At 42.4% G+C, this 21375-nt stretch overlaps 1 protein-coding gene across 3 annotated transcripts in view; it reads left to right on the top strand.

Moving 5' to 3' along the window:
* The first annotated feature begins 474 nt into the window (after positions 1 to 474).
* TRAPPC9 (trafficking protein particle complex subunit 9) overlaps positions 475 to 21375 on the top strand; it is a 535677-nt gene continuing 514776 nt past the window's right edge. For all 3 annotated transcript variants that reach the window (XM_074888684.1, XM_074888678.1, XM_074888692.1), the window contains exons 1-4: positions 475 to 536; positions 1938 to 2538; positions 13763 to 13908; positions 16446 to 16574. In XM_074888684.1, the coding sequence (XP_074744785.1) occupies positions 1955 to 2538; positions 13763 to 13908; positions 16446 to 16574 (859 nt within the window). In that variant the 5' untranslated portion in view covers positions 475 to 536; positions 1938 to 1954. The remainder of the gene's footprint in view (positions 537 to 1937; positions 2539 to 13762; positions 13909 to 16445; positions 16575 to 21375) is intronic.

Raw genomic sequence — 21375 nt, 5'->3', positions numbered from 1 at the left:
TTGACCCAGCGCTGAGGGATCTGGTGGAGTTGAGAATGGTCAGTGTGAGGTTCATGGTTGGACTGGAGGATCTTCAAGGTCTTTTCCAACCTAGATGATCCTGTGAAGTCCGATTTCAGGACTCTGAAATGCTAGGAAGGCTCACTTTTGGCTACAACTCAGTGTTAGAGCCCCTGAAGTTTTCAGTTACACCGTAGGGAGAGATACTGGCAGCTGGGATTCACCCGCCAGTTGATGCTCAATCCTGTTAATTTATTCTCTGGGAGGAACGCCTCGCGTTTGCAGACAGCAGCGGGATCCTGGGGAAAGGCCGGCAGAAGCCCCGCGAGCAGCGAGGGGCCGAGCCGCCATTCCTCACAGCGCGCCCGCCAACCCGCCCCGCCCCGCCCCGGCTGCGCGCATGCGCCGCCCTCCCCGGCGGGGCGGGGCGGGGCGGGGCTGCGGGCGCCCATTGCCGTCAGTTCCGCCGCGCCCCGCCCCTGCCCGCCCCGCGCGCCCGGCAGCAGGAGGAGGCGGGGGCGGTTCCTGTCCCGGCTGTGAGTGCCCCCCCCCCCCCCTCCCCTCCCCGCGTTACCCACCCAGGAACCCGCGGCAGCCCTGAGGCGGCCGCCCCTTTCCCCTCCTGCTCCTCACCCGAGAGGCTCTGCCCTTCCCCGCTGCCCCCACAGCGGCTCCCCCGGGCCTCCCCTCTCTTCACGCCGCCCCTCAGTCCCCTTCCTGGCGGGGCTGCGGGGGGTGTGCGCCTGCCGCCGCGCCTCCTCTGGGCTTGTCGCTGAACACCGATTTCTTTTCCCCTCCTAAACTTCGCCGTGCCCAACGTGGGGATGTGCCCGGGGAGGGGGAAGCGGGGGAAGCCCTCCCACCCTCCCTGCCCGGCGGCGGGCCGGGCCTCCCGCTGGGGCGGGCAGGGCGCTGCGCTGCGCTTCTGCCTGACATTGGGCAGCGGGGGAGGAGAGGCGCTTTACATTAGCGGGTCTCCGCAACTGTCAGGAGTTGTGAGGAGCCCCTCCTCCTCCTCCTCAAACAGCTGCTTTTCTGCCACCTGTGCTCCCGGGCTCAGAGCTCTTCGTTCTGTTTGGTAAAACCAAGTAGTGTCAGTCTAAAGCTGTGCTGCGTTCTGGGGTGTTGTGTTTTGTTTTTTTTTCCTTTGGTTGTATGTATGTTTTAGAGGGTGCTTTGGAGCTGAAATCCACCAAGGGCTCTGTACGGGCCCGGAGGTTTCAGAGATGTGAGGGTTTAGCTATGCACATCTTTGTTTAAACACAGCTGCAGTACAGTAATCAGTTTCAGATAGCTCAGGCGAGAAGGAATTATAAATATTTAAATATAAAAGCAGAAAACATTGCCTGGTCCTTCTGATGAAGCTGCATGTGTTTTGAGAAAATAATGACTTCACTTTTTGTCAAAAATGAATGTTCTGGAGCTGATCTTCCTCTGCCTGGCCATGTGCGAGCACTGACAGCTGTGTAAAGTTTGGTCATTCCGGTGTGGTGTCGGTTTACATTTCACCTCACAATTTTCCATATTTTCCCCAAGGCAGGCTGGAGAGCCTGAGTCTCAAAGGACGTCTCATCTGAGGTGGTGCTTCAGCAAGCATTTAAGCTGTGGCTGTGGTAGAGAGACTCTGCTGCCCCATGTGTTAGGCTGGTTTGTGGAGCTGCACAGTGAATGGGAAACTGATTTGGTTGGAAGAACCTCATTTAGAGATTTTTTGTTTGTGGCCATACTGATACGTGACTAAGAACACTCCTTGTGCACTGTGTAACTTGTCAGTAGGCTGCATGATTGAGGATTTAGTAAAATGATAAAAGAAAGTATTAATATTGTAGCACATATATACAGGATACTGAAGTGTTTAGCATCAAAGTCCTGGTTTGATTCGGCAATCGTGTACTTCTGAATGTTAAAAAATAATATATACGTTTTTCTTTTATTAGCCTGCGGTTGATGCAAAATGAGTGTTCCCGACTACATGCAGTGTGCTGAGGATCATCAGACTCTCCTGGTTGTGGTTCAGCCGATTGGCATTGTACCTGAAGAGAGCTTTTTCAGGATCTACAAACGCATTGCAGCAGTGAGTCAAGTTAACGTGCGCGACTCTCAGCGTGTGTTGTATATCCGTTATAGGCACCATTATCCCCCAGAGAACAACGAATGGGGGGATTTCCAGACACACCGGAAAGTTGTGGGGCTGATAACTATTACGGACTGTTCTTCTGCAAAGGACTGGCCTCAGACTTTTGAAAAATTCCATCTTCAGAAGGAAATGTATGGTTCTACTCTCTATGATTCCCGGTTGTTTGTCTTTGGGCTTCAAGGAGAGATTGCGGAGCAGCCCCGCACGGATGTGGCGTTTTATCCCAGTTATGATGAATGTGAAACTGTGGAGAAGAGAATAGAAGATTTTATCGAATCCCTCTTCATAGTGTTGGAGTCTAAGCGGCTTGACAGAGCCACTGATAAGTCTGGAGACAAGATCCCACTCCTCTGTGTTCCTTTTGAGAAGAAGGATTTTGTAGGTCTGGACACCGATAGTAGGTAAGCAGCTATTTTTGTCAGCTCGCAGGTCTTGAAAAAATGTATATGGCAATTGCTAGCCTTTGGAATAAGCCTATTAGAAAGGACGAAGCGTACTTTGTTACAACAAAGGTTGTGCCCCTATCTTACTTGGTGTGTCTGCTGTAGTTTAAGAGAATTTAATTTGTAGTCTGACCATATTTGATATTTTGCTTTTATATATATATATTTAATTTATGAGGCTAATCAAACAGTAGGAAGAAGTCACAGGAAAGGTTTGACAGATTTTGCTATAAAGAGACTTTTTGCTGGAAAGCTTCAAAGGGTTTATAGATATAGAGTATTAATAAACTCAGTTAACATTGATGTAAAATAATTTTATATTATGTTGAGTAGTGTTTGACTAATCCTACTTACTGTGGTTTTTTTCCATAAGCCTCTGTCTACTTTTTCATCCTATGAAACACTGAGCATTTATTTTGGTGACTAAGTCCAGCATCTTTCCCTGTCTTTCGTTTTTATTTAATTATTTGATATTCTTGACCCATCTTGTTATGCTACCATTCTTCTCACAAGTGTTCTCTTTGGTTTTGTGTATGTTACAGGTCTGTTTGGTTTTGGTTTTGTTTTTTTTTTTTTTTTCTTTTTCCACATCTTTCCCTCCTAATTATTTGCATGCTCATCTTTCAGATTTGAGTGTTCCATAGTTCTTGTATTAGGGATTAGTAATTCTGGCTTGCTAGCTACAGGCAGGTGCAAAATCTGTTTGACTCTGCTGTTTGCAGTCAAATCCAAAGGATGGAAGCAACTGTCTTGGAAAAGATAGAGGTGTGGAAGCCCTATCAAAATATATAGTATGCATGGGAATAGTATCTTTCACATCTGTCTTGTACTACTAGGGATGCCAGCAGTGGTTATTGTGTGTAAAAGCTCAGAGGTATCCAGGCAGGGTTGTCCAGAGCTGCGAAGCCTTCTGATGTTAATCAGCTCTGCCTGCGTAGTTAGTCCGAGCCTTAGAATGTCTATATAAGAATATGACATACTGGGAGAAAGCATTCTAAGTTTCTAATTAGTTTGAAGCCCTCCATTAAATTATCTCTGGTTGCTTGAAGGACCAACAGTACCTTTCTCCCCTGGTCCTGGTCCTCTTTGCTGGTGAGCAGTTGAACTTGCTCTGACTTGCTTACCCAATGTTGTTCCCTTCTCGAGCTACTCTTTCAGTGTCCTGGTTAGTCCCTGCACTATTCAACTTTCATTAGTGGTATAAATTATTATGATGTTGATTGTTTTTTGTTCTCTGCATGGGCAGTAAAATTTTGTAGACTAGATGAGCCCTTTTAGAATCTCAGCTTTAATTACTTAGTTTGGATTAATTTTGTTGAATGTAATCACCAAGATTTCCTGTTCCAGTTAGCTAAGAAAACTGTGAGTTTTGGCTGAGAATCTCAAAATCAGAGTTAATTATGCTGTTCAATTGTGTCTTCTAAATAGTGTGCTTCCAAGTTGTACTTTGGAAATCAGTTCCATACATAAATTACTTACAAGCAGTGGCTGTGTTGTAGCTAGTGGCTAAATATTTCCTGTGAAGTTCTGAACTGGTGGGGAGCTCAAATAACAGGCAGTATGTTTGTCCACACGTATCCAAGAAGGTATCTTATGCTGTTTGCACTGAAGAGTTGAAACAGATTTAGTGTGATGCTTGAGTTCTTTGCAAAATGGAAAGTGTATGACCTTGGTTCTGTAAACATATGGGTTTATAGAGAGTTAATAACGAGTTTGGATACGCATGCAACCTTGCTGGGTGGTTGGAATACCAAATAGTTTTTCAGTAAGTCTGGATCAATGGGTATACTTTAAATGTTTGCTAGGCTTAACTGCTCAAAGAAAAGGTGTTATATATTCTAATACTTCATCTTTCGGTTCAATAGTAAGAATGTTTTTCAGCTTTATTTTGCTGTGAAGGTAGTGCTTCTGATTGTTTTAAAATTCAGGATTTATATATGAATAGCATAAGCAAGCTGAATTAAAAGATCTTTACATTCAGTTTAGTATTTTGTATGGATGAGTAAGAAAATGCTCTAAATACCTGGACTTTTAAAAAAAAAAAAATTTTGAGTTTTGTAACAAAAAGGAGAAATTTATGTAATCCCAAATAAATGTCAGTAAAGGAGTTGTCCTTGGCTGAGTTAGAAACACACGTGCATAGTGTACCTGAGCTTCTCTGCACAGGGACCTTTCTAGGACTTTTCATGGAGCATGATGTATCTCTGCTGCTGTGTTCTACTTAGCAGAAATTCAGGACCTTGAGATGTGGTTGAACTAAGATCAGTTTATTAAACTAACCTACGCTTTTCAAGACTAAGTCTTTAGATGTGAAATGGTACTATATTGCCTGTTATTACTTAGATTGCAATAAAAGCTTTTTATTGTAGCATGTTCTCTTTTCCAGTGACAGATTCCCCCAATTAAGGGGAAAACTTTACATTAAGTCATAATGGGGATGTACAGGGCTGGAAAGGACCCTCTCCACCAGAGTCCAGTCTCTGTTTTTGCAAGATGCAACGTTGTATAATTCTGTTCAGGCAGGAGTAAAGGTTGTCTGAATGCACGGAGTGTGTATGAGAACATCTGGTAGAATAAATTTTGCTACTTTGTTGGTTTTGAGTCTGTCAGCATAATGAGTTTAAAGAATTAAATTAAAAAAGGATAATGTTATTGAGATACTGAGGTAAATGAAACAGCTTTTTTGAGACTAGGTGGAAATTTCTAAGGGGTTAAAAGAAAAGAATGTCACTTTACTCTTTTTTTTATATACCCTCTGTCCCCCCTTTTTTAAAAAAACCTTTGTATATAATGTATCCTGACCTCCCAAGTCAGAGTGCAACTAACTGGTTAAAAAGGACAAAATATTCTATATTAAATAGATGGAAAGAGCAGGCATACTCTCTGTGCTTGTAACAGAGAGTATGTGTCTTTGCTGCTGTAGTTGCAGATGTCTGCTTAGGCTAAATAAGCATATCTTTTCCTGTAACTTCTAAAACTGAAGTTAAATTTCACTGTGTATCGCAAAGGTCTCACTCGACGTAGAGTGCAGCTGTAAGCCTTAAACTAATGAACTGGGTTGATCTATTGAGTGAAAATATGTTAAGAAGTTACATGGGACACAGTTAATTATGGTCATGTGATTTGACGACTAATTAAAACTGCAGAACTTTTTTTGTATCTTCAAAGAGACTTTTCTCTAAGCGATTTATTGTGAAATATTAAGGTTAATACTTATGTTAAGATCAAGACTAGATACATAGAACAGATTTCTCTCAGTAAGACTAGCATTAATTTGGTTGCATAATAATTGCAACACGATTGGCTTGTTTTAAGAAGCCAATAAATTCATAAATTAGGAAGACAGATTATAATGCTGCATTTCAAATAAGATAATTCTTGGAAAAAGTGTAGCTGATCTTTGTCATTTGCAAGTTGCTTGTATAATGAGCAGAAGAGACAACATTCCCAGAACTCATACTGTGATGACAATATACACAAAACCACTATATTATTTGTGTAGAATAATGTCTTGGTTGGTGGGAAACTATGTCTGAAAAACAGTGGGATTAAGTCCTAAGAAGTTTTGAAGGAAGATTGTCCCGTTAAATAGAAGTTGTAGGACCGGGAGTCTGACCTTGGTTTAATTCCTAGAGCACTCAGCCAATAGGTGATCTTGGCAAATCTGTTAATTTTTCTGTTTCTTTGTCTGTAAATTAGGTAAAATATTTATGTGGTCACGGGGCTGCTGAGGATAACTGAAAAAGTTTCTGAAAGCAGTTGCACCTGATAGTTATTTGTAGGAGGCTGGGAGACTGATTGAAAAGAATGGAAATGCATGTTGTTACGATGATGCAAAGTTCCTACAAACTTGAAACTCAGAAATGTACTTGCCAGAAATACCTGAAATCCCATTTGTTTAATTTTTCTATTTTATTTCTGTTTTCAGCTAAAAGCATAAACTTACTCATGTATGATTATAAATCTACTTGGATAAGATCATTTTAATGTTGTTTACATCAGTTTGTGTCTTTGGTTCTTTCTTTTTTAATACCGGTAAGGCATCCATTTAATACTATTGAGTGATGAGAAAGTAGGGCTCTATTTATAGACGTGTGTCTCTCTACACAGTATCGTAGATGGGATTTGTTCACCGGTTTATCAAAGTTTATGATATCTCAGTATGTGTATGTGGCTGTTAATTTTCTTTCTGTTCTCTGTCTTTCTAATTCTTTCTAATTTTTGTTTTGTTCCTTTTTTTTTTTTCTTCTTCTCTCATACTGCCCTGTGAGTTTGTTGTTGGGTCTAAAAAGGTAGGCTGTGATTGTGTATATTAAAAATAGTTAGCTTTCTTCCATGTACGGCCTTTCCACTCCGCCTTCATTGCACATTTTAATGTTGCTTTTTATATTTATTTTTCAGTACATACAAAAATAATTGCTGCCTGGAGCCTTACTTACTGTGGTTGACCCCTTTTGGTGCATTTGGCAATTATATTTGGTAGCAATGCTGAATTTTTTTGTAGGACACATAATTTGCTTAGGCGGCTGCTGGCCTCTGGAATTTGCTTTATTTTTTAAACTCGAAAGCCATGAAGCTGTTGCTGCCTGTGTTTGGTTTCCAAATTCAAAAGTTCTGGCAGTTGATCAAATGCCGTAGCTGTGTCTTTTAAGTCTGGATAATGTTATGATTGGTGATATCTCTAGTTCTGCATGCTAATTGGAATTAGCAGAATTTGATGGAAATTTTTGTTGAAGCATTTTGCATGAATACTTTTGCAAATTCATTTTGCATGTTTCTTGTTATTAAATTTAGCCATTTTGAAATTTTGAGGATCCAGAAATTCCTTCAAACCTGTTGCTGGATGGTTTGTAGTGAAAATAAATTCTGTCTTGAAATATAATATTGTTGCTCTGAATTTTCCATAAAATTATCCTGGGATCCTAAAAGAGAGTTGGGGATGAAGGGGTAAACATTGTATCCTATGTAGTGAATGAGATAGAAATGGAAATGGGGTTGAGTAGTGCTTTTTGGTTTCTGGAACAGCTTTATTGTCTTCCAGTGTGAAGTAGTTAGTAGTGGTTGCTGATGGTAATGATTGTGGTTATTCTGAAGAGAACAGAAAGCGTGTTAGGTACCCAAATAACACAACTAACTTTAGAAAATTAAGATTTTTAAACTAGTTTTGTAGTCAACTGTATGTGTAGATGTGTTGAGGAGAGGACCTTCTGAAGGAGTTTGGATGACTGATGCTATGGAGTATTCCACCTGTGGTCCTACATTATGTGGCACTGCCTTCCTTGAGGATATTTCTGAGTGCGTCACACTCTGGAAGGGGTTTGTGGTGTGTCTTTGGGTGAGACTCGGGTGTGTATTTGAAACTTAATGTCTTAGATGATCTTCTAGAGGAAAAATAAACAGAAACAGCTCTTAGCAGTAGGGTACTACAAGAAGCTGACCTAGAAAAAGGTTGTCATCCTAGAAAAGGTAGTAGTTAACTTACATGGACTTCCTATCATCAAATAGATTAGGCTTAAGCAGTAGAGAGACAAAATAATTAAACAGTGTTTTAATAAAAAATAAATTAGCTTCTCACTTTCAGCTTTGTGGCCAGATTCTTTAGTTAAAGCTGTGAAGCAACACTAGCTAGGTATTAAAATGAATAATAATAATTTTATGCTGCTACATATACGCATGTATGATTTTTTCCATTAAATTTGCACCCCAGTATGCTCTGAAGAAACCATCAGTCACTTAGACCTGCATTTAACAACCTCGTATTGTAGATACTAGATTTTTTTTCAAAACAGGCTTCCCAAAAAGGAAGTAAATTAAGTTTTGCTGTCTGTGGAGAGTGGGTTTTGTTTCAAAGAGGTCTTTGCCTTTTGTCTTTTTGGACATGCTTGTAGTCATTGGGAGAGGGAAAAAAAAAAGCCTGAATTCATTGTATGTAATTGTGAGCGCTAAATTAAGATACAGTTTATACATTTGTACAGTGCAAATTTACTCTATAATTAGTGAGAAAATGTTTTCCAGGAGGATGGTGAAGGCTTGCAGGGACTGTAGGAGATAGATGCTGTCTTGGTACCACATTTAAGAGCCTAAAGTAGGTGGAATAAATTCAGTCTTTGAATAATTAATAGTAAATTTCTTCATCACCAGGAATAAATTATCTGGTTGTTTATAAATAAGGAAAGTTTCTAAAAGAGAAGTCTTTTGTATGAACAATGTTTATTGATGTCTAAGTGAGTAAATGCATTCAAACTTTGCATATATTGACATATGCATAAATCTACAGCAAAATTAGGTATTGGTTAGGAAGAGCTGTTGGTCAGGCAGTATGATCGAAACGATTCCGGTATTAGGTTCTGATTTAGGAGTCTGGCATCATCTCTCTTCCTTTTGCTGTATGACTCATATTTATGAACTTAATCATATGCAATCTGGAAAATCTAGAAAAACTCTTAAAAACTACAGTTTTGAGAGAATAAGAAATGTAATTTGTCCATAAACATAGAGATTACTTGCAAGTGTAGGGAGAGGAACTCTTAGCATCTCTGAAAGGAATTATAGCTGTGTAAGGAAACAATGGTTCTCCAATTCCACTATTTATTCTGTGTAAAAAAAGTTAAAAGCAATATCACACATATAATCTTAATTTCATTCAGGAGTGCAGAGATCAGTAAAATCTGCTTTGTAAACAATTCATACCCTCCTATACAATACTGATTCAAGATTACAAAGTAACTTTTTGACCAAGGTATTTCTCTATAACCCAAATCTCAGATTGAAATCTTGGTAAGATTTGGTGCCCTTCCATAGTTCATGCAGAGCAGCTTTAGTTTTCACTTTGAATTTTCTTGCATTTTTTTGTTACAAAGATCTGTAAAGTACATGCTTGTTGAAAAAAAGAAATTAGAAATATTGCAATTTCTTGGCATATCTGAAAGATAAAGAACAACAGTCGTATTGAGTTTCATTTAATGTCATCTTCACATCAATTGTGAATATGATGTGATAGATCATAAAAGTGGGAACATTTATGTAGGAGTTGTAACTTTTTAGATGGAGAGGAGCAATAGAAGACATGCTTCTTGTCTCCCTTTGTAATTTCCAGTTTTTCTTGCAAACAATGACACTGGTTCTCATTGCTTTTGTATTTAGATTTTATAAGGACATTGTATGTGCTTCCATGTATCTTATCTTTTAAGATTTCAGTCCTCCATCCATATAAATCAGTTATTTTCTCTTCATTTTCTTGATGAACTATTATTTTTTCGAACCAACTACAAGGAATAAGACATTATGTGGTGGCTGAACACAGTGGCTATCCTTTGGACTTGATGCTTCTCTTTGGTGTAAAAAATCCAAACCAAACCAAGAACCTCGAAAGTAAACAAACCAGTAACACGTAATTGTTTTGATTATGATTTCTCCTAGTCTTTCTGCCTTAATCTAAAGGAAATAATACGCTTATTCTTACCCTTATACTTTATATGTTCTGTCCCCTTTTTACTATTTTTTTTTTCCCCCACATTACAGACTTTATGAAGACAGTCTGTTCAGCTGTGTTATGAGAGATTATTTCAGCTGCACTTTAATTCATCTCTAGGATCCTCTGGGAAGTTCTTTGCTGGAGAAGACCCCACCACCCCAAACCCCATTTCATTTCATAATCATGGCATTTCCTCTTCATTCAAGTCTTGCTCTAGGGTATAGGAGTTCAGCATCTGGACTTGTTACCCTGTTTTTTTTGTTTAGTTTGGGTTTTTTTTTTAAGTTGCTACGTTCAAATACACCAGGTATTTTTTTAATGTTCAAACAGGCTAGGTAATTTTTTAAACTTAGTTTAATTGAAAAAGTATCACTACATCTGCTAAAAGCCAAAATCATAGAACTATGACAGTCAATCCAAGATGGTTCTTTATATTTTTGGAAACCCCTTTTAACCAGATTCTTTGGAGATACTTCATGTATATGATAAAGAATGACACCCACAGCAATTCTTTTAATTAAGATTTTATTCTCATTTAACTTTTTTGTTAGTTTAAGCCATCCAAAGAAGAAAGATTTCTTTTTTCCTTGGTGTGAAGTTTGGACAGCGAAATTGTATGCCTCTCTAATTTTTTTATATATATTTATTTGGCTGGCAGCCAAACACCACACAGCTGCTTGCTCACTCTCCCCCACCCAGGTGATGAGGAATAGAAATGGAGGGAAGACTCATAGGTTGAGATAAAAACAGTTTAATAATTGCAATAAAATAAAACAATAAAAGAAAGTACAGATGGGTAATGCACAATGCAATTGCTCACCGTCTGCCAGCTGATACCCAGACTGTTCCTGGTTAGTGATCCCCAAAAAACCGAGATCTTGAAACCACAATCCTGGAAGCGAGAGAGAACTCCTTCTGGCTGTCCCTCCTTTATATATGGAACATGATGATATAGGATATGGAATATTTCACTGGCCAGTTTGGATCTGGTGCTCTGGCTGTGCCCCCTCCCAGCTTCTTGTACACCTGCACACAGGCAGGACATAGGAAGTTGGAAAGTCCTTGATTTCTTAGCAACCACTGAAAAATCAGTGTATTATCAACTTTCTTTTCATACCGAATCCCATACTGAATCCAAAGCACAGCACTGTTCTAGCTACTAAGAAGAAAAATTAACTCTATCCCAGCTGAAACCAGGACAGAACAAAAGAATAGACTATTGGAGTAGTGTAGAGAAAAGAATAAAATATCTAAGTTGACATTCAAGAAAACAGTTTTATGAAGTAGAGCAAGGACATTCTTTCTAGGGAATACTTTTGCAGGAGGGAGAACAGAATTGCTGATGGACTCAGGAGAGCTGCACTGTCCCGAACTGTGACTTAAATCATGAGGCGATTTGAAAGTCTAGTGCCTTACTTCGCATGTCACATTTCTTTAGCTGCAGTTCATGAAAAAAAAAGTAAGGTTAGTGACTTTATCACATGGATTTGTGCTCAAGTTGCCTTTTCTTTTGTCTGTGTAATATTTTCAGTAGGGCTTCATTGGCCTGGGAATATTGTTTGGGAAAGAGAACTTCACCATTTATTTTAATGTGTAAAAAAAGGAGAAGCAAGAGAAACCCTGTCAGTTCTTGCCTGAAGTGACAGTGGCCTTTCACTAATTATCCCTTTAACAGAAAAACGTACCTGTTTGAGGACCATGACATTTCAAAAAGACAGTATTTCTTTGCAAACATCAGCAGCTCTTTACATGCCGCTGGCAGCAGCAGCAGGAGCGGCGGTTGCAGCGCGCTGAGAGGAGTGGGAGGGTTGCGAGGAGAACTTCGTAGAGTAGGGCTGATGGTTGGACTCAATGATCCCAAGGGTCTTTTCCAACCTGAATGATTCTGTGATTCTGTGAAAACCTGGGCAAGATCAAGCAGGACTTCAGGTCCTTGGAGGCAGAAGTGAAAGGGTGCAGGTGCCCAAGTGATCTTCTCTGTCTTGCCAGTCAGAGATAGGGGTGCAGGTAGAAGTCAACACATTGTGCAGATCAATACCTGGCTTCATGGCTGGTGTTGTCACTAGGGCTTTGGTTTCTATGGTCATGGGAAGTCCTACAGCCTACTGGGGAGAGGGAGGATCCACCTCCTGACAAGAGGCAGGAGAATCTTGTTAGCAGATTGTCTGACTTGCCAGTCTTGCCTTAAACTAACGAACTTGAGGGGGTAGTGTCCAAAACTGTGACACCTACATATTCATAAAGAACAGGATAGATGAGTGCACCTATGTGTAGTTAGGAATGCTCCCCAACCTTTTCTGAAGGCAAGAATCCTAAAGTCAGCCACCTCGAGTGTACATCTACCAGTGCAAGTAGCCTGGGCACCAAAAAGGAGGAACTGGAGGTCTGTGCCCAGTCTGAGCGTTATGATGGAACCACAGAAATGTGGAAATACATGACTGGAAGATGACAGTGGATGGCTACAAGCCCTTTCAGAAAGAGGAAGGAAGAAAGAGGGGATAGAGTTGCACTTCATGTGAAAGAGAAATTTGAATGTATGGAGCTGAGCTATGGAGACTATGAAAGTTCTGTCAAATGCGTTTGGATTAAGATTAGAGGGATCATCGCCAAGGGACATCTTATGTCAGACCTTATGTTACCAACCTCCCAATCAGGATGACAAGGCTGATGAAACCTTCATTTGGCTGCTTAAAGAAGTCTTGGGCCAACAGAACTTGCTCCTCATGGGGGGCTTCAGTTACATAGACATTTGTTGGGAAAGCAGCACAACAGTGCACAAGTTGTCCACCAGTTTCCTGGAATGCATTGAGGGCAGCTTCCTGCTATAGATGCGGAACCTGCCGAGTAGGAACAGTGCAGTGCTAGACTTGCTGCTCACAAACCAAGAAGACTTGCTTGACAACATAACTACCAATGGTGCCCTTGAGTACAGCGACAACAACATTGTGGAGCATGCTCAGATCCTGCTGAGCGCACTGAAGACCAGTAGCAGGACAAAGACCCTGGATATTAGAAGAGGCAACTTCAATATGCTTAGAGCCCAGATGTGAGGGATTCCATGGGAAGTTTCCATGGACAGCAAAGGAGCTTATCCTGGAAGTTATTCAGGAACAGCCTCTTAGAAGCATAAGAACAGTCCGTTCCCTACCGAGGGAAAGGAAGAAGGCAGAACAAGAGACAACCCTGGCTTAACAATGAACTTTTGGGTGTACTTAAAAGCAAAAAAGAAGCATACCAGCTAAGGAAAGGCAGCCAAATAGCCATCAAGGACTACACGAACCTTGCTTTGGAGGTTTTCAAGATGCAACTGGATGGGGTGCTAGATAATCTCATCTAGGTTTCCTTTCCCATGAAAGGGCTGATATTTTGAGGTTCCTTCCAACCTGGGCAATTCTATGATTCTGTTTTATTTCAGTTGTGACAAGGCTATTAAAGTGCTCTGAAATGCAGTCTTTTAACTTTGTGACTCTGTGTGCGTAAATGCTATGTAGCCAAAATATGTGATGAATTGGGTTTTTTTGCAATATTTCCTCAAAATGTTGGTTCTTTTGCTTATTATGCTGGTTAGAATTCATACTGGATGTTTGCTCAGAGAAACGTAATTTAATGTTGATCTGTTAAGGAGGAAAGAAAATTGACTTTAGGTATTTATTACCTCAAATAAGTGTTTCCTGGAAATAACTGTAAACTGTACCTTTTCTTTTGCAGACACTATAAGAAGCGTTGTCAAGGCCGGATGCGGAAACATGTTGGTGACCTGTGCTTACAAGCTGGGATGTTACAAGATTCCTTGGTGCATTATCACATGGCAGTGGAACTTCTGCGGTCTGTGAATGACTTTCTGTGGCTTGGAGGTAGGATTAATTGATGATAGTGAATCAAATAATTAGTTGCTAAACCAAGTAAATCAGACTATCTTCTATAACTTTTCTTCTGTATTATGAAAATTATTTTGGTGACCAAAATCTGAACATCAGGTGTGACTAAGAATGAAGTCAAAATAAAAATTAGTTAATAAGACATGAGAAAGAAATGTGTTTAAGAAAACCTGCAACATAAAATGTATTATATTAGTAAAGTATGTACTTAAAAAAAAAAATAGTGTGTGGTTTTTTTTTTAATACTTCTCTTGAAGGTTTTTATTTTTTCAGTGGATTGTACAGATGTTTTAAAAATCTTTTTTGCAGATACCTACTACGGCCTGTTAACAAAAGATTTTTGCCTTTACATCTACCAAAGCCACGAGTATTTAACTTCCACGAGCATAACTTCCTTCCTTTCACATTAGTTCTTAGGCTTTACTTTTTTCCTGACTTGTCCTTCCTCCTTTTCTTTTTTGCTGTCCTGCTTTTTTCTATTTATTGGATATACAAGTCATCTTTGAGCACAATTCCTGCTTCTCAGTTTCATACCCTTTTAGGAAAACGCTGTCTCCAGTTCTGCTTTTAGTTTTCTCATTCTACTTGGAAATCCATTTAGCTTCCTAATGGCTCTGTACGTTACATAATATAAAAACTATAAGACCTGACTTTCCACTTCTTTCCTTCTACTCCTCCAAAAGGTTAGATGGCTCAGGATTCTTTAAGCAGGAAAGGAGAACTTCTGTACTTCTGCAAGGCATGAAAATATTTTAAGGCCCATCTGTCGGACCACCAAATTATACTTACAGACTCAGAATAATTTGGATTGGAAGTGACCTCTGGAGGTCCCCAAGTCTTGTCTCATCTGCTCATATCGCATCCAGTTAAATTAGGTTGCTCAGGGACCTCTCCAGTTGAGTTTTAAGTATATTTAAGGATGGAAGTTCTATAATCTCTAAGCAACTTGTTCTAACATTTTGCTGCTTGTAGTTCAAAAAAACCCAACAAAGCACAGTGTTTCTGCATTACAGCAGAATTTCCTGCATCAACTTGCGTTGACCCTCGTCCAATCACTGCACCTCTGAGAAGCATATAACTCCACTGCCCCTTAGCCTCTTGTTCTTAAGGCTTAACGAACCCAGTTCTCTCTACTCCTCAAATGTCCTGGCCTCCGGCCCCCTGACCGTTTTGATGGGCCTCCATTGGAATCACTTCAGGATGTCAATGTCTTTCTAGTTCCGGGGAGCCCAAAGCTGGATGCAGTGCTCCAGAAGTGGTCTCTCCGATGCAGAATAGAGGGAAATAATCGCTTCTCTTGACTTGCTGGCTATGCTGTGGCTGTTAAAGCCCAGTATGCAGCTGGCCACCATTGTTGCAAGGGCCTGCTACTAACTGCTGTTAACTTGTTGTCTGCTGTGACTTCCAGGTCCTTTTCTGCAAAGCTGCTTTCCAGCCAGTCAGCTCCCAGGCTGCACTGCTGCACAGGGTTATCTTACCTGAGATGCATGAGCCTTTCTTGAACTGCATGAGGCTCCTGTTGGCCTATATCTCCAGCCTTTCAAGTTCTCTCTGCACTAAAGACCTGCCCTACTGCTCCCCCCAGTTTGGTATCATCCAGGAATTTTCAGGGAGTGCTCTATGCAATCATCCAGCCTGTTAATGCAGACATTAGAGTATTGTCCTCGGTATTCATCCTGGAGGGACACCACTAGTAACTGGCAACCATTTGGACTTTGTACTGCAGATCACAATCCTTTGAGCCTGGCCATCCATCCTGTTTTCCACCTACTTTAGAGGCCAGCTATCCAAATCTTATCTCATCAATTTGGCTCTAAGCATGCTATGGGAGACCATGTCCAAAGGTCTTGTGAAAGTTAAAATATACAACATTTACTGCTGTTCCTTTGTCCACTGAGCTAATCATCTTATCACAGGAGGCAGTGAGGTTGCCAAGGACTGATTTATCCTCTGTAAATCAACGTTTGCTGTTCCCAGTCACCTTCTTGTCCTTCATGTGCTTGGAAATGGCTTCCAGAAGGATTTCTTTATAGCCTTGCCAGGGAACTGAGGTTGATCTGCCTGTAGACCACTGATACTTCCTTCTTGTGATGTTTTGCTTTGTCCAGCCATTAGAAACCTCCCCCAGTTGGTATGACCTGTTAGAGGTGATGAGAGAGTTGCCTCACATTGGCCAGCTCTCTTGGCATCCATGGATGCATCTTATCTGGTTTTGTGGATTTGTGTCCAATTGGATTAAGTACTTTGTACGTCTGTCTTGTCTTCCTCTACTGTGGCTAGTGTGTACTTCTACAGACTCTGCGAGTAGTTTTGGGGACCTGGAAGATCCGAGGGTAAACCTTACCAGTGAAAACAGAGATAAAAAGGACATTGAGTATCTCAGGCTTTTCCGTGGCCTTTGTCACTGAGTCTCCAATTTGAGGCATACTTTGTGTAAATAGACTTTACTACATGGTACTTCACTTCTTGCAAATATCTCTACTAATCTGTTGGCTTTTTTCTTTACTCTTCAGCTGCTCTTGAGGGGTTATGCTCAGCATCAGTGATATATCATTATCCCGGAGGTACTGGAGGTAAAGTTGGATCTCGCAGGGCACAAGGAGGTTCTCTTTCTGCCGAGGCAGGCAACAGGCACAGACCAGGTAAGGACAGGATTTGGTTTTTATTCTGTTTGCCACCACTGAACATCTGAAAATTTCCTCCCTACTTCCTAACTCTGTAAAATTATACCACAGACAGGATAAACTGGAGGGGGGAGGGGAGAACTGTATATGTTTTTAGTATTTTTACCTGAATGACTTTTCTACTGCTTTGGTATTAATGCTGATGTGTGCTTTGCATAGAGTTGCAAAGCTTTTGATCTCTTCATCTGATTGTTAATAGTGTCTGTGTTTGAATTTTGCTGGAGGAGACGCCAACAGTTTTCATGAAGTACATATGATGTGGCAGAGCTGCACATAGTGAGAAGAATGTTAGGTACATTTATTCAGAGGTGTTTTGCTATTCTAAAGTCAACATTTAATAAATAGATCTGATTAACTAAAAACCAAAAATTCAACATAATTTTAAAAATTTGGTATACTTTTTCTAAACTCTCAGATTGCATAAGTAATATAATGATTGGAGGGATATGAGAGAGGTCTATAATATGGTGAATGTTGTGGAAGAGGATAGATAGGGATCAGAGGTTCAATGCTTCTTCTGATAGAAGAACTAGAGGACATCAAATATAGCTAGCAGATGGAAAATCAAATGAAGGAATCATAGAATGATTTGGGTTGGAAGGGACCTTAAAGATCATCTAGTCCCAACCCCCCTGCCATGGGCAGGGACACCTTCCACTAGACCAGGTTGCTCAAAGCCCGGTCCAACCTGGCCTTGAACCCTTCCAGGGAGGGGGCAGCCACAGCTTCTCTGGACAACCTGTGCCAGTGTCTCACACCCTCACAGTAAAGAATTTCCTCCTTATATCTAACCTACACTTACCCTCTTTCAGTTTAAAACTGTTACCCCTTGTCCTATCACTACACTGCCTGATAAACAGCCCCTCCCCACCTTTCCTGTAGCCCCTTTAAGTACTGGGAGGCCGCTATAAGGTCTCCCTGGAGTCTTCTCTTCTCCAGCTGAACACCCCCAACTCTCTCAGCCTGTCCTCACAGGGGAGGTTCTCCAGCCCCCTGAGCATCTTCATGGCCTCCTCTGGACCTGCTCAAGCAGGTCCGTGTCCTTCTTATGCTGGGGGCCCCAGATCTGGACACAGCACTGCAGGGGGGCGGTCTCACAAGTGCAGAGTTAGAGGGGGAGAATCCCCTCCCTCGACCTGCTGGCCACACTTCTCTTGATGCAGCCCAGGACACGGTTAGCTTTTTGGGGTGTGAGCTCACATTGCTGGCTCACAGTTAGTTTTCCAGCCACCAATACCCCCAAGTCCTCCACAGGGCTGCTCTCAATCCACTCATTGCCCAGCCTGTATTAGTGCTTGGGATTGCCCTGACACATGTGCAGGACCTTGTACTTGGACTTGTTGAACTTCATGAGGTTTGCACAGACCCACCTCTCCAGCCTGTCCAGGTCCCTCTGGATGGCACATCCCTTCCCTCCAGTGTGTCGACCACACCACACAGCTTGGCATTGTTGGCAAAATTGCTCAGTGTGGACGCAATCCCACAGTCCATGTCACCAACAAAGATGTTAAACAGCGCCGGTTCCAACACTGACCCCTGAGGAACACCACTCGTCGCTGCTCTCCACTTGGACATCGAGCCATTAACCACAGCTCCTTGAGTGCGACCATCCAACCAATTCCTTATCCATCAAGTGGTCCATGTGTCAAATCCATGTCTCTCCAATTCAGAGACAAGGACGTCATGTTGGACAGTGTCAAATGCTTTGCACAAGGCCAGGTAGATGGCGTCAGTTGCTCTTCGCCTATTCACCAACACTGTAACCCCATCACAGAAGGCCACCAGATTTGTCAGGCACAGTTTGCCCTTAGTGAAAGTCATGTTGGCTGTCACCAATCACCTCCTTATTTCCCATGTGCCCTAGCATAGTTTCCAGGAGGATCTGCTCCATGATCTTGTCAGGCACAGAGGTGAGACTGACAGGCCTGTGGTTCCCCAGCTCTTCTTTTTAAAAACTGGGGTTGTGTTTCCCCTTTTCCAGTCAGTGGGAACTTCACCAGACTGCCACAACTTCTCAAATATGATGGATAGTGACTTAGCCACTTCATCCACCAGTTCCCTCAGGACCTGTGGATGCATCTCATCAGGTCACATGGACTTGGGCACTTTTAGGTTCCTTAGATGATCTGAAACCTGATCTTACAGTGGGCAGTTCTTCATTCTCCCTATTCCCACCTTTGCCTGCTGTGACTTGGTGTGGCTGGAGCACTTGCTGGTGAAGACTGAGGCAAAGAAGTCATTGAGTACCTCAGCCTTCTCCATGTCCTGGGTAACCAGGTCTGCTGTTTCCTTGTGGAGAGGGCCCACATTGTCCCTAGTCTTCCTTTTATCACTGACATACCTGTAGGAGCTTTTCTTGTTGCCCTTGATGTCCCTGGCCAGGTTTGGTTCTATCAGGGCTTTGTCTTTCCTAAGCTGTTCCCTGGCCATTTGGACAGCTTCTCTGTATTCCTCCCAGGCTACCTGTCCTTGCTTCCACCCTCTGTGGGCTTCCTTTTTGTGATTATCTTGTCCAGGAGCCCCTTATCCATCCATGTAGGCCTCCTGGTGTTTTTGCCTGACTACTTCTTTGTTGGGATGCATTGCTTCTGAGCTTGGAGGAGGTGATCCTGGAATACTGAGCAGCTTTCTTGGGCCCCTCTTCCCTCCAGGGCTTTATCCCATGTTACTCTGCCAAGCAGATCCCTGAAGAGGCTAGAGTCTGCTCACCTGAAGTCGAGGGTGTTATAGACTATCTTGCCAAAATGATGCAAGTTAGGACAAATTAGATTTCAATTATTTATTTTAGCAAGCGGCAATAAGCAAAACAGCGCTGGGCGGCCGGGGAGTCCCTGCTCCATCAACGGCGCGCACTCACTTCCCGAGGGTCCGTTTTTTTTATATCCTCCGCCTTCCGTTATCGGGTCTCTCTGAGAGGTGTATCCTGCGTCTGCGCACTTTGCAGCTAGGGGGTCGCTCCATCCGGGTCTTCCTCACGTCACCAGCTTTACTTTCCTGAGAGTGGCTCACAAAGTCTTTGTTTATATCTTACAGAATATAGACACTACCCCCTTTTTTTTCTTCTTCTCCCCTTTGTCTTTCTCCCCTTTGTCCTTCTTCCCTTTCTCCCTCTTTTCAGTCTTTTGCCTAGTAGAAGTCCTTGCTTCAGCATTTCAACTTAGATAAGCACTTACAGTCAGTTAGTCGTTACACAGTGTAATAGTTAAGATTAAGCTTAGGCCAACATAGTTTATGGAATAACATGTCACGAGCTCCCAGTATCTTCAGTGGAATTTGATGAACAAACAGTTTACTGTCTATCACAGAGGGTAGTGAGCTTTCTGTGTGCCCTCCTCACTGCCCTAAGGATCTTGAACTCCACCATTTCATGGTCACTGCAGCCAAGGCTGCCCTTGAGCTTCACGCTCCCCACCAGTCCCTCCTTGGTGAGTACAAAGTCCAGCATAGCACCTTTCCTCATTGACTCCTCTATCACTTGGAGAAGGAAGTTGTTATCAATGCGTTCCAGGAACCTCCTGGATTGCTTATGTACTGCTGTGTTGTCTCTCCAACAGATATCGGAGTGGTTGAAGTCCCCCATGAAGACCAGGTCTTGTGAACGTGAGGCTGCTCCTCTCTGTCTATAGAGGGCCTTGTCTGCTTGGTCTTCCTTCATCAGGTGGCCTGTGGCAGACTCCCACTATAACATCACCTGTCATTTCTCTCCCTTTAATCCTGACCCATAAGCTCTTGGATGGCTCCTCATCCATCCCCAGGTAGAGCTCCATGCACTCCAGCTGGTCATTGACATAGAGGGTGACCCTCCCTCCTTGCCTCCCCTGCCTGTCCTTCCTAAAGAGCCCGTATCGTTCCAGTCCAAACCTCCAGTCATGGAAGCCATGCCAGAAAGAATTATTCCTTATCCAATACATAGGTATGATGTGGAACTCTTTGTTAGGAGTTACTGGATCTGGCAGTGTGATAGAGGCAAGGCTCATCCCCATAAGAAATGTTGCACAGTCCCAAGATGTTCTTTCCCTGCATCCCATAATGAGCCCCTTAACCCTGTAGGCAGTAACTCCCGCAGTCTGTAAGGCAATCCAGAGAGCTGCTCATCTTAACTGGTCCTGATGGGTTTCACCCCCAGACAGCTCTATGGCTCTGATTAAGTTCTTGGGGTTCAGCTGACTGTCGCTGTTCACAGAATCATCAAGGTTGGAAAAGACCTTGAAGATCATCCAGTCCAACCATTAACCTCACACTGACAGTTCTCAATTCCACCAGATCCCTCAGCGCTGGGTCAACCCGACTCTTCAACCCCTCCAGGGATGGGGACTCCACCACCTCCCTGAGCAGCCCATTCCAACACCCAACAACCCCTTCTATAAAAAAATACTTCCTGATATCCAGTCTAACCCTGCCCTGGCGCAACTTGAGGCCATTCCCTCTTGTCCTATCACTTATTACTTGGTTAAAGAGGCTCATCCCCAGCTCTCTGCAACCTCCTTTCAGGTAGTTGTAGAGGGCGATGAGGTCTCCCCTCAGCCTCCTCTTCTCCACACTAAACACCCCCAGTTCCCTCAGCTGCTCCCCATCAGACCTGTGCTCCAGACCCTTCACCAGCTTCGTTGCCCTTCTCTGGACACACTTGAGTCATTCAATGGCCTTTTTGTAGTGAGGGGCCCAAAACTGAACACAGTAATCAAGGTGTGGCCTCACCAGTGCCGAGTACAGGGGTAAGATCCCTTCCCTGTCCCTGCTGGCCACGCTATTTCTGATA

The sequence above is a fragment of the Strix uralensis genome, chromosome 1, assembly GCF_047716275.1.
Source record: "Strix uralensis isolate ZFMK-TIS-50842 chromosome 1, bStrUra1, whole genome shotgun sequence".
Taxonomy (NCBI): domain Eukaryota; kingdom Metazoa; phylum Chordata; class Aves; order Strigiformes; family Strigidae; genus Strix; species Strix uralensis.
The sequence above is the reverse complement of the archived record's forward strand: the minus strand, read 5'-3'. Positions and strand labels throughout refer to the sequence as shown.